This window comes from Sceloporus undulatus, chromosome 7 (assembly GCF_019175285.1).
Source record: "Sceloporus undulatus isolate JIND9_A2432 ecotype Alabama chromosome 7, SceUnd_v1.1, whole genome shotgun sequence".
Lineage (NCBI taxonomy): Eukaryota > Metazoa > Chordata > Lepidosauria > Squamata > Phrynosomatidae > Sceloporus > Sceloporus undulatus.
In genome coordinates, this window is record NC_056528.1 from 43,001,631 (window position 1) to 43,019,212 (window position 17,582).

General features: G+C 43.4%; 1 protein-coding gene across 3 annotated transcripts in view; it reads right to left on the reverse strand.

Moving 5' to 3' along the window:
• The window catches only part of DRP2 (dystrophin related protein 2), a 54,359-nt gene extending 39,727 nt beyond the window's left edge, over nucleotides 1-14,632 (reverse strand). For 2 of the 3 annotated variants that reach the window (XM_042479356.1, XM_042479354.1), the window contains exons 1-2: nucleotides 14,381-14,632; nucleotides 5,438-5,591 (exon numbers count right to left, since the gene is read on the reverse strand). In XM_042479356.1, coding sequence (XP_042335290.1) covers nucleotides 5,438-5,545 — 108 coding nt within the window. In that variant the 5' untranslated portion in view covers nucleotides 5,546-5,591; nucleotides 14,381-14,632. The remainder of the gene's footprint in view (nucleotides 1-5,437; nucleotides 5,592-14,380) is intronic. The other variant, XM_042479355.1, reaches the window with a different exon arrangement.
• Between the last annotated feature and the right edge of the window lie 2,950 nt (nucleotides 14,633-17,582).

The window sequence follows — 17,582 nt, forward strand, 5'->3', positions numbered from 1 at the left end:
TTACTCAGATGAAAGGGAAAGTCAAGCCAAGAGAGGCACTGCAATATAAAAAATGAGAGTAGAAGAATGGCATGACTGGACCAGACCAAGCAGCTTATGTAGCTTAGACCATGCAAAAGTTCCATTTATGGAATTCCAAGAAACCCTTTAGCTGTGGGGGATTCAGGCAACTATAATTCAAAAATGAAACATTGCAAAGTCTGATCTAGCCCAGTTTACGTCCAACAGCAAACAGCCACATGTTTCAGGACACTCACTAGCAGAGCACCCCATAACCATATACTATATGTCTAGTGGCCAAGGCTATGCCTCCATCTCTCCACCACAAAGGCCGTTCATATCTCCAACACACCGGTCTCCATACAACAATAGGACTGTTGCTCAATAAGATCAGAACCAATCCCTACATCATTTTTTTTTTAATTCCTTGGATCTTGATTTTGCAATAGGGCCCTTTGGCTCTCCAGAGACATTGCCTTCAGAGATGTGAGCCAACAGAAGCCCGGACTCTGGGAAACCAGAGATCAAATCCCTGCTTAGCTATGGAAACCTCTGGGTGACCTTGAGTCAAAATCCAAAATACACAAGTAGTGATACCTTTATGGGAAAATCACACTATCTCAGCCGAAGAGGAAGGCAATGGCAGAAACCTTCTCAGAATTAATGCTGACAAGAAAATGCTATAACAGGATTGCCATAAGGTGGGGGCAATTTGAAGGCGCGTAACAAAAACTTTCCTCTCCCATCAGTCTTCTGGAAGTGGAATTCAAACACTTTAATTTACTATGTTTATCTTTCAATTTGCCTTAAATGTTCCACAAATAAAGCAAATAAAAGTGGCAACACCTGTTAGATGGAAACTTTTAATTAAAGATACAGTTACCCTTCAAAGATTTTAACACTTTTCTTCTCTGTTCTGGAGAGGCTGGAATACAATTTGTTTATTTTAGCAATAAACCAGAATTGCCAAAAACCAGATTTAAAACACGCAGAAATGCAATACATAAAAAACATCAGCTAGATTATCTATAGAAGTGATTGAATAAAGGATGGCAATTCTAAAGAAATGAACTAGAACGCGGTCTCCTTGTCCTTTGCTTCCTTCACACGGCAATTACAGGTATAGAAGCCCTGCCTATTTTTGTATCTGATCAAGTGCCGATTCTAGATTTTGGAGGGTTCTGAGCAAGAATCCCTGAGAAGACCAAGATCATCCTATTCTTGCTGGCCTTTCATTTGATCTGTCTCTTTCTGGGCTCAATTTGTAGGGAGAGCATGCAGCAATGGGAAATGTAGCTCTTTCCCCTCATTATGGCCATTGCTTGCATGCTCAGGGAAAAGCAGGTGAATAGATAGTGACAGTAAGGAAGTGTAGCAATAGGGATAAAATTTTCCAGCTCTTTTTAGGGTGTAGACCTTGGTAGGTGCCCAGCAATCCCAGTCCCTGACTTTAGCTTTGGGCCGAGTTCTCCAACCCCTGCATTCTTCACATGGACTCCTATCATATGTGTCCATTCATTCTTGGAATTTAATTTCTGAAAGTTTTTACAGGGCTAAAAGCAGAGAAGACTGATGTCGCAGAACCTGGCAGCTGAGACTTCTTGGAGTCCAGCTTCATTGCTGGGGAAGCAGAAATTCCTGGACCTTGGCACACCCTTCAACACTGAAGGAAGAAGAAAGTGTCTTTGTTTTTGCCAAGAGGATTCCGTTCCCATCACCAACAATCTCCCACAGATTTTTGCCTCCAAACCAATCTTTCCATGCTGGATCCCACCTACAGATGCAAGTTGAAAAGGCACCCTCTTTCTCTTTCTCTTTGCTTGTTTCCATCAGCCAATCTCCTGAACTTTTCCATGTCTGGCAACCGCTTCTGGCTTCTCTCTGTCCCTTCTTAGTGATCGCACTTCTACAACAGGATTGGACTATAACTCCGATCAGCTCGGCCACGTGGCCACATTGATTGGGGATTATGGAAAACTTGGCCACATGGCAATGCAGGTTGGGGATGGTGGGGGTGGGTTGGGAAAAGACAGCTTAAAGAAGAGGACACAACTTCCAACGGCCTTAAACTAAGGGTAGAGAACATCATTCGGCTTAAGGACCACATTCTTTCAGGGAGAACCTTTTATGGGTCACATGCTAACGGCAACAGGGCCAAAACCAAACATTTCAAGTTTATATCCCCTTTTCTTTTTAAGTGATGAAGCGGAGGAGTTTGTTTAGACTCTCACCCCAGAAGCCCTTTCCTCCTTGTCCTGAACATGCTCCAGTGTGATGGAAATGTCCTCATCACATGCTCAAAAGCATAATTCATAATGAGTGTATGTACTCCACTGTCACAGGCCTAAAAGTTGGAAGCATTATTTTTTAAACTACAACTTGCTATATGCTAATGGGGCAAGGGTTCTGGGAGATGTAGTCCAAAGCAGTAACATTTCCACACTCTTGTGTCCACTCAACCTGCTTCTTCTTATGCTATTTTCATTGCTATTCCTGCCTAGAATTGAGTCCTGGCACTAAAAATGAGTCGTAGATCAATTATAATGATTCAAATGCATAAGCCATATTCCAGAGTTTATCATTTTATGCAGGATCTGCACAACAACAGACCAGTGATATTATTAGTGGTTTGCTTACAATTCCCTTTTGTTATCAGGCTTAATCAGTTAATTTTCCACTATTAGCATACTGTACCTAGCACAGTATTACAACATCCAAAATCCACAAAACAGTGCTAGCTTTATTAGGCCAAACCAAAATGCACAAAACACATGTTGCAAGCTTTCAAAGCTTCATTGGCTTCTTCATTGGGCAAAGGTGTTAAAAATTATGCAGGAGGGAAAAAATATGATGAAGTTCGTCATGAGCCTGCCATTTGTCAAGATGTTGTGGTTGCTGTCCTCAGTTCAGATGGTATGGAGGGGTATCTGTTCTGTGGGTTTTGCATATAATTGTACTTTGCTATATGGCCAACATGGACATTTTTTCTGTACCAAGCATAGTCATTTGAATTTTAGAGTTGAATGGGAAATCAGGGATTATCCCATCCAGCTCTCTGTTGCATGGATGCAGCTACAGCAGTTTAAATGCTGCCAGTAAAGGAGTTCCCTCCTCCTGATGGCCATAGCAATCAGTTCCACTATCAAACTGCCATACAGATATTTTCCCTCCTGTGTTGTGAATGGCTGGGATCCTGTATCATGGATCTGAAACACTAAGCCCGTACAGACAGGCCAAAATAAAGCTGCTTCGGGTCACTTTGGAGGTATGCTGTTTAAATGATTTATGCGTCCTAAGAGGCCAGAAGCTGCACCACAGCCATGCCCCAGTCCTAAGAACTGGAGCGCAGTTTTGGCGCAGCTTCTGGTCTCTTAAGAGATGTGTGTCATTTAAACAGCATACCTCCAAAGTGACATGAAACAGCTTTATTGTGGCCTGTCTGTATGGGTCCATAGCTAATCTTGACAGTTTTAAAAAGGCTGTCAAGATGGATCTCTTCCAACTGGCCTTCCCTGAATAACTCACTCTCCCATTGATATGGACCCTCTAACAGAATATCTTAGGATACCTATCTCTTTGTTATTGTTTAATTGTTTTAACATTTGGATATTATTTTATCATTATAAGGAAATTTTAAATTGTCGTGTGAGTGGGAGGAATAACGGGTTAGTGGAAGGGATAGTAGGTTTTTATCTTATATTGTTGTATTTTTACCTTTGCTGTCGGAGAGGCGGGATATAAATAAATATATTATTATTATTATTATTATTATTATTATTATTATTATCATTATTATTATTTATACCAAACACAATGCTCCATGCTAACAGCTCCACCACTCCCTCTCCAATGGCAACTACCAAGCCCATGGAGCACTGCAACAACTGTTAAATTAAATAGCGGAAGAGGGGCATGATTGAGCTGTGGGAATTGTCTTCCATTGCGGCTGAACATCTCTAGACAGAAAGGAAAGAGGAAAGCAGCCATTATCCTTCTCTCTCTCTCTCTCTCTCTGCACCGCACAGCAATGACAGAAGGGAATCCCTCCTTTGATGGCTATAGTAGCATCCCTGAGGCTTGGCAGCTGCCTGATGGGAAGGGTTTGAAAAACAGTTTTCAAAAAATTGCTCCAGTATTGCTCAGCACAGACCAGCAGAGCCAGCATGGTGTTGCACATTGTCAGCCTGGGGTGTCTTTCCTGTTGTTTCACAGGACTCTGAACAACAAAATGGAGTTGCTCTGTTGGATGCAGCTTTATGTAATGGGTTTGCCTTAACATCTGTACAATTTGCCTGATAGTAGATAAATCTGTTAAGCCTTCCATTCACTGTGCTGAATGTAAAGAACCTTGTGCCTTTGGCAAAACTGCATCTGCCCTCCTGGAGTGTACAATCTTACAGACAATTAAGAAAGCACTGAAAAAGGAAAGAGGAAGCCAAGGAGCCTGTTTGGATCATTATCAGACCAACTTTGTCCATGCTCTGGAACAAAGCAATGGAGCCTCTCCTCACTTCACTGTGCCTCAGCCTCCTTTGAGGGGGTGGCCATTCAAAATTGCCCGTGTGCACTAACTCCCTGTGTGGGTAGTGTTAGCATACCCTACACCCACCGCACTGAACATGGGGTTTCAGTTTTTGATATTTTGATATCTAGCTCAGAGATTTTAAGAGGTCACAATGACTTTGAAACACTAGAAGTTTCCCATGGGAAAGGCACACTGGCCTGAAGACCTGTGGAGAATCTAGAAAGCACTAAATAAAAGTTTAATGGGTTTGCTGATCACTCCATTCTCCCCTCCTGGAAAGACCTTTTGGAAGAGATTAGTCAGCTGAATATGCTGCTTGAAGTTAAGGTGGCCTTAAAGATCAATACCTTCCGACAGGTTTATCCAGATGATTTTAGATTGCAAATTTTAAACAATGAATTTTAAATGTGCATTGTTTTAGTATGTATTTATCATGTTTGTTCTTTTAACCCAGTCTTTGCCAAAGTTTGGTCCTCCAGATGTTTTCGACTCCAGTTCCCAGAACTCCTGAGTGTTGGCCAAACTGACTGGGGCTTCTGGCAGTTGAAGTCCAAAACACTTGGAGGATCAAAGTTTGGGAATCACTGTTTTAATTCATATGTGTTTTAACTGATATTATGTTGTTAAAAATACAATCATATTTGTTGGTCTGTTTTTGTTGGTCTGTTGTTCCCTGCTTCAATCCATGGGGAGATGATGATGATGAAGCATGATGATGATGATTCACCTTTTTTGTGTTTACTCTTTAAGTTCTGTTTTTTTAAAGGTTAATTTTAATTATGCCAATCTCTTTGGTTTAACTTTTGTATTTTCAGTTTGACACTTAGGAATCAACTTGAGGAAAAGCAGTCAATACATGCCTTAAGTAAACAAAGGCAGAAAGCATAGCAGACCTGATGCTGTGGTTCTTACCTGAGACTGCGTATGGGAGGTGCTATTGCGACGGGTTGGGCCTGTGGCATGCCACTCATGACATCTGGGGAGGGTGAAAGAGCATCCCTGCATGACCATTGGCTGCATTAGAACAGACACTCATGAGGACAGCTGCAGTTTTGTACACTGGAAACTGGATGGAGAAAAAGAAAAGCAAAACAGAGATGTTAGTCACTTCAACCATCCCAAACTGCAGATTCTGCACAAGATCCATTCTAACTCTTTGATTCTATGAATGGGATTGTTGATTACATTGGCCAATATCCTGCTTTTAGATGCGTTATAGAAATTTGAGCCACAACCTTGTGGCTGTGAATGGCTGCAGTATAGGCATTTAACCACTGTGCCACTAAGCTCACTAGAATAGAGTTGCTCTGCTACATTAGTTTTGCTCTATCTTGCATTTAATACCTTTTGCCAATTTTTCTTTCCTTCATTCATCTTTTTGGGGTAGGGTTGGTAAGGCTGTGCACTCCTCTCCAAATGTCCTAGTACAAGCATCTCTGGATGCCTATGCTAAAGACCTCTTGACAATAGAACTTTTGAAAAAGTCTATGAAAGTCCATGGAATAGAGAAAGATAAGGCATTTTCTCCCCAGCTCTCTTGGGGATTTGCAAGGAATTTGTATCAAATGAAGAAAATACAACCCGGAAAATCTTAGGAACAGAAGCTCTTGCCTTGGTCTAGGCCCCACTAAAGGCAACATGGAGATAGATTTTTCAGCATAAGTTTTGATGAGTATGACGCTGCTTCTTCAAATACATGGAGTTGAGTCCACTGAATTTATCAATGGGGCCCATGCCTATGAAAAAGTGAAGGTAGTCCATAAGAGTATATGTTAAAATATATATGTCAATCTTAAATTGCCATGAGACTCTTCCTTCTTATTCCCCCCCCCCTGAAAATGTCAAGCATTATTCAGAAGCCTGAGTATTTCAGCTTTCAAACACTTGAATAGCTTTTCTGCTCAGACATTTGTCTCCTCACCAGGTAAACAGCAACTATTGCTATAAAGGGAACACCATCCTATTTGGAAGGCAGCAAGCCATTCAACAAAACCAGTGACATAATGGGCCTCAATAAACAAGTTTTCTGCTCTGGGCTCAGGGCTTTTATTATCGATTCCCTTTGGGAATCTCTGCACCAACTGTCTTTACGTTGCTGTTGTTTTATGAAAAGACCAACAAAACATCCAAGCTATTCTACTGGCAGGATTTGATTTGGGTTCTGGCTGAGGAATTTCTCTTCCAAAAGTAGCTTGGAGCAGAATTAAACAGTGGAACACACAGCACAATGCAATGTTGCATTTCCCTCTAAATAATCCTTCAATGTTTATCCCTACAGGCGAGATACTAATGAATACGTCCACAAAAATAAGACCCATTGAGCAATGATCCCATTTCTAGGAGCTACTGGTTATTTAGTTAGTCGTTTCCTGGTAGCCCTTCAGCCCCAACTGGTCTTTTAATTAGTTCTTTCCTTTTTATAGTCCCACCAATCTCAGCGTTACTACAGTTATATTCTAAGTCAGAAAAACTCCTGTAAACCAGATATTTTTTTAAAAAGAGAGAACAGAAGAAAACACTAAGATACAACAGTTTGGCTGTATGCGCAACTCTCAGGATGATCTGTCATAAATTAGTCAAATAAGGATGTTAATTTCAGTGAAAATGGTGAGCATAGATGAAATCTGGTTCCAGTATGTCTGTACTATTTGAAAGCTTGAATGGTGGACCGTGTGTCCTTTCCTCTATTTCTGAAGACAAGAGTCTTGCTCAGTTTGTTTCTATAAGCTCACAAATGGGAATCATGTAGCCCTCAAAATGTTTAGGGGGTGGTATGTAGTCATGTTGGTGATGCGATGGCTTAGGGGTTAAGATGCCAGTTCTGATGATTGGAAGATCGGAAGGTTGGCGGTTCAAGGCTGGAGTGCTGCTTGATGAGGTGAGCTCCTGTCACTAGTCCCAGCTCCTGCCAATTTAGCAGGTCCAAAGCATGCAAATGCAAGTAGATAAATAGTAAGGTAACAGCGTTCAGTGCTGTCATGCTTGCCACATGACCACCAGAGTCGTCTTCAGACAACGTTGGCTCTTCGGCTCAGTAATGGAGATGAGCACCACCCCGTACAGTCAGTTACAACTAGACATTCACGTCAAGGGACTACAGGCCAGTATAGAATGGCGCAAAGCGCCAGCCTGGGGCCAATTTTAGGGCTCAGGAGAGTGGAGTGTCTGCATGCTCATGAGCCCTACCATGCTGTCTGGGTGCCATTTTGGCACACACATGTTCACATGGTGTGCATGCTGATGACATGCCTTGTGCGCCGCATCCAAACGGCATGGCGCACAAGGGATGTCACTCCAGGGCAGTAATGGCGCCTCAACAGCAGCAAGAAAGAAGCCGCATTCCATAGCTCCTTTTTCATGGCGCATTGTTGCTGTGGCATACATCTGTATCCCCCCTACCTTTACCTTTACGTATGCTTGTAGAGCCAGTGTAGCATAGGAATTTGAGTGCTTGACTAAGGAGTCCAGGGTTCAAATCTCCACTCAGCCCTGGAAACCCACTGAGTGACTTTGCTCAAGTTACCCTCTCTCAGCCTCAGAGGAAGGCATTGACAAACCTCCACTGAGCAAATTTTGACAAGAAAAATGTATGATAGGGTTGCCATGAGATGCAGTCAACTTGAAGTAACAACAACAATGTGGGCATGTATAGACAGTAGGCAGTCATATTTTATTTCCTTTCTCCAAATGTTTAACAGGCATTTTTCTTTCCTGTAGCGTTTCCCAGCAACGCCATGGAAAAGGAGCCATTTCTAATGCAGCCTTTGTTTTCTGGTCTTCTGACACCTTTGGAAAGAGTAGCGTCAGAAGGCTGGATTCCTTTGGCCCTCTACGCCTTGTTGTCCAGGATTACAATACTGCCTTTGTAGCTCCACTTTTGGTGCAATGCCCAAAACACATTCTTCAAAAATCTTGCTGCCTGCTGAAGTGACTGTACTTTTAACAAAATGTAGGACTTGCAATCTCATTGGAAGCCTGTTTGCTTAGCCTCATTGACTCTGACAAATCAGAAACAAAACCAAAAGTCAGGAAAGAGACCTTTCCCCACTACATATTATTCTTAAAAGATTATATTAAATGTACAGTCAGCTCTACACATCCATGGATTCTTTATCCACAGATTCGATCATCCATGGTTGGAAAATATGTTTTTAAAAATATAAATTCCAAAAAGCAAACCTTGATTTTGTCATTTTATATAAGGGATGCCATTTTATTACACCGTTGTATTTAGTGGGAGTTGTGTATCCACTGATTTTGGTATGCAAAATATAGTGTGTGTGTGTGTGTGTGTGTGTCCTGAAACTAAACCCCAATGGATACCAAGGGCCCACTATATTACAGGGGATAATATCTTTCTAGCCCTCTGTCTACTCCAATATACATGTCATGGATCCCATCTTTTTCTCCCATAATTGGCAGAAGACCATTTTTTCATGTATAGGACAATCCTATGTATATATATTTAGAATAAATCCCACTGAGTTCATGCATAAGATTACAGCCTGAGTCTTGTCCAGCATCTGCCACTCTAGTGCAGTGATTCTCAACTTTTGGTCCTTCAAATATTTGGGATTTCAGCTCCCAGAATTCTGATCCCTGGCCATATTGCTTGGGACTTGGAAACTGATATCAAAAACATCTGGAGGAACAAATATTAAGAACCACTGTTTAGTGAGTCTCTTTTTTTAGCATTGGTATCGATACTGTTTTCCTACGTCAGATGACGACAGTTTTGGAGGCCGTGAAAATCTTTAAAGCTTGGAATTGACGAGTGTCTTGAAATCTGTCATTCAAGAAACTCAGTGAAAAGAAAGGTGAGTGATAGTATCAGCAATCTGTGAGATCCTGTCTAAAATCGGAGGCCACTGAATAGAGCTGTGTCCTTGCCAAAGCCTGTTAGCAAGTCCCTCAGCAAATGACATGGCTACTTTTAGCTACTAAGGGTGGGTGGGGATAGGGATATTTCTTGGTTTTTAAGGTCAAATCCTGCCCATACTAAATAATCTTCAGTGAGTAACAACACATGGATTTGGGAAACAGCTAATCTTCGTTGCCTAAATGTGGTCAGGTCACTGTTAAAAGTTGTCTTCCAAGATAAGCAGCCACTCCTAAAAAAAGAGAGAAAATGTATGGAATAGGATGTAAGATCTCCAAGGAGGGAGACTCCACTACACTCCAAGGGAGTGTATTCCACTATCGAACAGCCCTTACTGTCAGGAAGTTCTTCCTAATGTTGAGGTGGAATCTCTTTTCCTGGAGCTTGCATCCTTTGCTCCGGGTCCTAGTCTCTGGAGCAGCAGAAAACAAGCTAGCTCCCTCCTCAATATGACATCCTTTCAAATATTTAAACAGGGCTATCATATCACCTCTTAACCTTCTCTTCTCCAGGCTAAACATACCCAGCTCCCTAAGTCTTTCCTTACAGGGCATGGTTTCCAGGCCTTTCACCATTTTAGTTGCCCTCCTTTGGACACGCTCCAGGTTCTCAAGTCAACATCCTTTTTAAATTGTGGTGTCCAGAACTGGACACAGTATTCCAGGTGGGGCCTGACCAAAGCAGAATAGAGTGGTACTATTACTTCTCTTGATCTAGACACTATACATCTATTGATGCAGCCTAAAATCGCATTGGCTTCGTTAGCTGCCACATCGCACTGTTGACTCATGTTCAATTTGTGGTCTACTTGGACTCCTAGATCCCTTTCACATGTAGTTTCATTGAGCCAGGTGTCCCCCATCCTATATCTGTGCATTTCATTTTTCCACCCTCAGTGAAGTACCTTACATTTCTCTGCGTTGAAATTCATTTTGTTAGCTTTGGCCCAGCTTTCTAATCTATTAAGGTCATTTTGAATTTTGATCCTTTCCTCAGGGGTGTTAGCTACTCCTCCTAGTTTGGTGGAGTGAGAGCCCTGGTGGATAAAAGCTTATGCCACTATATTTGCACTTGTTTTCTTGGGCAGCTTAAAGTAACATGCATGTCTGAAGTATTCTCTTATTTGGTATTTTAAATCACAGGGTTGTATTTTTTAAAAATTCCTTCCTGACATCTTCAACATGTTGTCTTTGCTTCCGTACATCCAGTTAACACAGTTGCTAGTTAAATATTGATCTTCCTTGAAAACAAAGAACAGTCAAAATGTTATTGTGCTGACATCCACTTGGACATGCAACATCATTATTTCTTTTGAATGCTTAAGCTTGGGGAAAAAAGACATCTGAAGCTGCCTTGGAGAATTTTGAAGCCCAGTTGGTCTAATGGGACCATAATCCCACTTGACTGTTTGGTCTGGGGGCAAGAACGGCTGTTTCGGAAACTGATCTTCTTTGAAAAGCAACACTCCTAACCTTTTCAGCCTCTTTGAGGGCAGAAGACAGTCCAAAGAGAAGCATCATTTAGACAGTGGAAAGGGGGCACATGCTGTACTTCAGATTATGGTCCAAATTTTGCTGTTAATCCTGACTAGATTAGGCCTATTTAGGCTGCATCCACACTGGAGAAATAACCCGGTTTGGCACCATTTTATTCTGGCTCAAGGCTATGTAATTCTGGGAGTTGGAGTTTGTTGTGCGGCCCAGAGTTACATAGCCTTGAGCCAGAATAGAGTTAAAGTGGTGCCAAACCCGGTTGTTTCTCCAGTGTGGATACAGCCAGAGTCAATCAGATTAATTTTACGTGTTGATTTATCATTCAACAGTTGACTGAATAGGTTTACTCTAGTTGGGACTAACCAACAGGATGGGGGCATCCACACTGCAAAAATAATGTGGTTTGATACCGCTTTAACTGCCCTGTCTCAGTGCTCTGCTCTTGTGCCACAAAAAACTACAATTCCTAGAATTCCATAACACTGAGACAGATCACTTAAAGCAGTATCAAACTGGATTATTTCTGCAGTGTGGATGCAGCCAATGCCAGCCTATCTGTGTTTATTCATACCCTGCATCCCTGTTTGTGTCAGCAATTCCACACACTGAGTATTAGTACAACACTGTCCAAATCATACATGTCAAAAATCGCAAATCCCTTTGTGAAAAACGACGACCTGCATTCACATTGCTTAAAGACTCATAAAAGTGTTTCTATCTGCCTTCTTTCCCTTCATGACTCAGTCGAGTAGGAAGGAAGGGAAAAGAAGATATTAAAAACATATGTATGGTTCCTTTTTAGAATCACAGAATCATAGAGTTGGAAGAGACTGCAAGGGCCATCCAGTCCAACCCCATTCTGCCATGCAGGAAATCTAAATCAAAGCATCCCCATTGACAAATGGCCATCCAGCTTCTGTTTAAAGACCTCCAAGGAAGGAGAGTCCACTACTCTCTGAGGGAGTTTGTTCCACTGTCGAACAACCCTTACTATCAGGAAGTTTCTCCTAATGTTGAGGTGGAATCTCTTTTCCTGGAGCTTGCATCCATTGCTCCAAGTCCTAGTCTCTGGAGCAGCAGAAAACAAGTTTGCTCCCTCCTCAATATGACATCCCTTAAAGTATTTAAACAAGGCTAACATATCACCTCTTAACCTTCTCTTCTCCAAGCTAAACATCCCCAGCTCCCTAAGTCTTTCCTTACGGGGCATGGTTTCCAGACCTTTCAACATTTTAGCCGCCCTCCTTTGGACACGCTCCAGTTCTCAATGTCCTTTTTGAATTGTGGTGTCCAGATTATTGCAGTTCTTTTAAAAAAAACAAGGTTAGGGGTCTGGTGCCAAATGCACTGATTTAAATGGGCTTTTCAGTACCTCCTGCCCACAAAAAATAACCTGCACTGAGTACAATTTTCATAAGTCTGAACGACAGGGATATAACCCAGTTTCCAAACCGGATTATTTCGTAGTGTGAATAAGCCCTATGACTCCGGAGACCAGGGTTCAAATCCCAGCTTGGCCATGGAAATCCAGTGGGTGACTTTGGGCAAGTCATGTTCTTCCAGCCTCAGAGAATGGCAATGGCAAACCCTCTCTGAAGACACTTGCCAAGAAATGATATGTTTGCCTTAGGGTCACCATAAATCGAATATGACTTGAAGGCACACAACAACAACCACAACAACAATTTTGCCTTTGCCTTCCTATACGGGAAGGGTGCCATATCTTCCAGCAGTGTTGCTTGTCTCAGCTAGTATTAAATGAAGACATGGATGTAACGTCAGGCCCTGGGTCTGTCCCACAGTTTCCTTCTTCTGGGAGATGGAAAGGTCTTGCAGTGATTCCCAAACTTTGGTCCTCCAGATGTTTTGGACTTCAGCAACCAGAATCCCTGACAGTTGGCCAAGTTGGCTGGGGGTTCTGGGAGCTGAAGTCCAAAACACCTGGAAGTCCAAAGTTTGGGAACCACAGTGACAGAAAGCCAGGGTCCATCATTGTTCAACCATTTCCAAAGGCAGGAGGAAAAGAAGAATATAAGGAAGGCAGCTTTGTGGCACCTTCAAAAAAGAAAAAGCCTCACACTGCTTCAAGGCTATGGGATCCTGGGAGCTGCAGTTTTGTGAGTGATTTAGCCTCCTCTGCCAGAGAGCTCTGGTCCCATGGCAAACTACAGATTCCAGAATGCTACAGCATGGAGCCATGGCAGTTAAAGCAGTATCAAACTGGATTAAGCAGTGTCAAAATAAAATTACAAAGAAATATATAGCAGAGATGACCATAGGTTGTAAAGGTGATAATTGTATTTAATAATTTTATATTAGTTACACACACACATATGATTGAAGTCGGATATATGATAAGTATGTACTTTGCTGTTATTGTAGCATTGTTTTATGCAACAGACATTGGCCAAAAGCCATAAAATGTGACTTGACTTGATGCCACAAGAAACCACAAACGCACCATAGCAAAGGACCATTCCCAAAATTCCACAGCAAGGAGTCATGGCAGTTAAAGCAGTGTCAAACTGGATTATATTTCTGCAATGCAAATAAGGTCCCAGACCTGTGCCCTTTGGAGCCACAACAAACCACAAAGGTGTCACAGCAAAGGACCTTCCCAAATATCCATAGCAGGGAACCACAGCCATGAAAGCGGTGTCAAACCCGATTATTTGTGCCTTTAGGTACAACAGGAAATCACAAAGGCAACAAAGGGCCATTCCCAGACTCCTATGGCAGGGAGCCATAGCAGTTAAAGCAGTATCAAACTGGGTTATATTTCTACAGTGTGGCTGAGGCCTGAGACCTGTGCCCTTTGGTGCCACAACAAACCACAAAAGCAGCAAAGGATCCTATAGCAGGGAGACATGGGCCAGTTAAAGCAGTATCATACTGGGTTATATTTCTGAAGTGTGGATGAGGCCCAAGACCTGTGCCCTTTGGTGCCACAACAAACCACCGAGCCAACAAAGCAGCATCCCCAGAATCCAAAAGAAGGGAGCCATGGCAGTTAAAGCGGCATCAAACTGGGTTCTATTTCTACCGGCATCAAACTGGGTTCTATTTCTACAGTGTGGATGAGGCTTGAGACTTTTGGTGCCACAGCAAACCCCAAAGCCAGCAAAAGAAGCACCCCCAGATTCCTATGGCACAAAAGCAGCAAAGGAGCCTATGGCAGGCAGCCCTGGGGCAGGTCAAGCGGTACCAAAGCGGATTATCGGGGCAGTGCGGATGCTCCTCAAACCCTTGAGATTCCAGATGAAGAAAGCTGTGGAATGAGTCAGGCTGAAAGGGAGGAGAGAGAGAGAGAGACACAAAAGCGAGGCCAGAAGCTGCCAGTCCTTTCCATGGAGCATCTCTCTCCAAGGCCAAGGCAGGGAGAGCAGCTGAAGGGCAGAAGGGGAGCGCATGCCAAGGAGAGGGGCCCGAGACACGTGTCAGGGGGGCATACACACGAGACGAGGGCAGGGGAGGGGTGCCTACCTGGGTTTTGCCTTCCCTCCTCTTTCTCTCCTGGATCAACGGGAAAGGAGCAGATCCCTGCTTTGGCTGAGGCTGGGGAGGCGATCACATCCCCATCTCTTGCTGGGGATCCGGTGGAGGAGATCCAGGAGATCCCTTGGGTCGGGATCGGGCTGAGAAAAGAAGCGGAGGAGGGAAGGGAGAGGCAGGGAAAGGGAAGGAAGGGAGGAAGGAGGCCAGGCGCCCGCGCAGAGAAGGAGCCTCCGAGCAGAGGATGCAGGAGGAGGAGGAGGAGGGAGCCAGCTGCAGCCAGACAGCGTCCGCACTGCAGACTTAACCCGCTTCCACACCCCTTTCCCGGGCATGGCTCCCTGCTGGGAGGGGCTCTGGGGTTTGTCCTTTGGAAGAGACGCCAAGCAAGGGCCATCCCCTCCATCCCCATTCTGCCAGGCTGCAGGGACTCACCCTCCAAGCAGCCCCCAAAGAGGCACCTCCGAAGCCGGCATTGGCAGCTCAGGAGGGAGGGAGGGAGGGAGGCACACAACAAGCCGGCAAGGAAGGGCCCCATCGGAGGAAGGGCCCTCTCTAGCACTTGCCCCTGTCCCTGCAGGGAGCTTTGGCCTTGGCCATAATGTTGGCCTAGAACATCACGTTGTTCTTATTGTTGGTGTTGTTTGGCCTTGACCATAATGTTGGCCTTGATTATGTTGGTGTTGTTGACCAGCCTCCAGTTGGTTTTGACCCATGGTGACCCTGTGGATGAAGAGGCATCTCCAAGGCCCCCCTGTCCTCCGCTGTTGTCTTTAGGTCCTACAAACTCATACCTGTGGCCTTCTTAATAGCATCCATCCATCTAGCATGCAGCCTTCCTCTCTGCTTCTCTCCACCTTTCCCCCAATGATTCATGGCTTCTCATGATTTGTCCGAAGTAGGACAGCCTCAGTTTAGTCAACTTGGCTTCCAGGGAGGTTTCTGGCTTGATCTGCTCTGGGGCCTATTTGTTGGTCTTGTTGGCCATCCTCGGGATCCTCCGCACTCTTTTCCAGCACCAAGTCTCAAATGAACGGATATTCCTCCTATCTTCTTTCTTAACTGTCCAGCTCTCACATCCATCCATGGCAATAGGGAATAGAGTGGCTTGTATGATTCTAACTTTTGTGCTCAGTTGTGCATCTTTGCATGTTAGGATCTTTTCTAGTTCTTTAATAGCTGCCCTTCCAATTCTTAATCTTCTTCTAATTTCCTGACTGCAGTCCCTGTTTCTATCAGTGTTTGATCACTTTTTTTACTGTTTCTATTTCTTCATTGGTTGAATTGGTGTTAACTGATCTAAACTGATCCTCTGCCCTTGCATTGGAGAGCCTTCCTTGAGATGGTTCTGACTGCAGCACTAAATAGGCATCATCTTCAACAAAGCATGCCTCTTCCCTCTCCCATTTAAATAAACATATGCAGATTTTATGCAACCTAGACCATATTAACGGTGTAAAATCTAACAGGGCGGACACCCCTTGGAAATATGTAAATGGCTTACAAGTTGGGATAAAAACATAATTATGTAAAAGGAATAAAACACAAAAACAGCTGCCTGCCCTCCCCCTCAATATGCTGCTTTTAATTCCATGACAGCAGGCAGAACAAATTATGCAACAGACACACACACACAAATGTTGGTGTCCCGGAAAAGATCTGGACCAAGGGCAATGTGCAGCAATTGACATACTTCCAAACTGCATTGTGCAGGAGATGATCGGTGAAAGAAAAATAGTACTTTATGAAACAAGAAAAAGAAAAAACAAGAACAAACACCAAACCCCCGAACAAGCAGAAATTTTAGAGGCAGATCTGGAAAGAACTCCCATCCTTCAACCAACAATAAATCTCAAAGGCTTCTGAAAAATAGTCTGGAAGTAAATAAACAGCCATTTAAAAGTAGAATTCAAATATAGCCATCTTAGTCTGTCAAATCACTATGCAAAGGGATCTTGTAGCAGCTTTGACACTAACAGAAGGAAAGAAGTTGGCAACACGAGCTTTCATAGACTTAAATGCACTTCCTCAGATGCATTTGGTCTTAAGTAGACTTAAGTCTATGAAAGCTCATGCTGTCAACTTCTTTCTTTCAGTTAGTCTCAAAGGCGGTACGCGATCTCTTTCCATCCAGTTAGAAGGTGGCTGGGCCTGGCAGGATCTGTTTTATGATGATTTAGAATACTTGGTTGTTGTTTTGTGCTTTTAGGTCGCTTCTGACTTACGGCAACCCTAAGGCAAGCCTATCACAGGGTTTTCTTGGCACAATTTGTTCAGAGGGGGCTTGCTTTTGCTTCCCTCTGAGGCTGAGTGTGACTTGTCTATCGCCATTCAAGCAGGAATTCGAACCCTGGTTCTGGAGTCATAGTGCAGCACTCAAACCACTACACCACACTTCGTACCCTGAATTTGCCATGATGATTTCCAAAATATATTGCTATTACACACTCACATATCTCAGCAGCTGAGCTTGTGTCCTGATTTGCTTAGGAAACGAATTCTCTCTTACTGTGCAAGACTGAAGAGCAAGGAAAAGCAAAGCAGAAAAGTAAAGAGTATTGGAGAGATGGTGACGGAGAGAACAAAACTTTCACAGTTCCAATTTCAGATGTTTACTGACGCGAGAGACCAATACCAAGACGAAATGATAAAGACACAGACCACTTTGTTCTTCATAGGCTGTCAACATGTTTATGCTTTCCTGACACGTCATTCAATCCCTCAGATTCTTTAGTGGGATGGAGAACATTAGGTGGGTTGCAGAACATTTCAGGCACAGAATACAAGAATGGTGGCATCCCAAATAAAAGGTTGGAATCCATGCGCCAGTGCAGGTGCCTTCAAAACCAGGGACTTTTTTTATTTGAAATTAGGGCTGCTTCCACACTGCAGAACTAATCCATTTTGAAATGGATTATGTCTGCAGTGTAGATGGACTCTAAGTTGCCTTCTGAGATCCCTATTTATCAACTGCTCTACTCAGGTTTTGTAAACTCAGGGCCATGTCTTCCTTGATCGAATCAATCCACCTGTAGTATGATGGCCCTCTTCTTCGACTGCCTTCCAGCTTACCAAGCATTGTCTTTTCCAATGAATAATGTCTTTGCATGATCTGTCTGAAGCACAAGTCTCCGTTTAGTCACTTCCACTTCTAGTGGAAGCTCAGGCTTCATTTGCTTTGAAGCCCATTCCT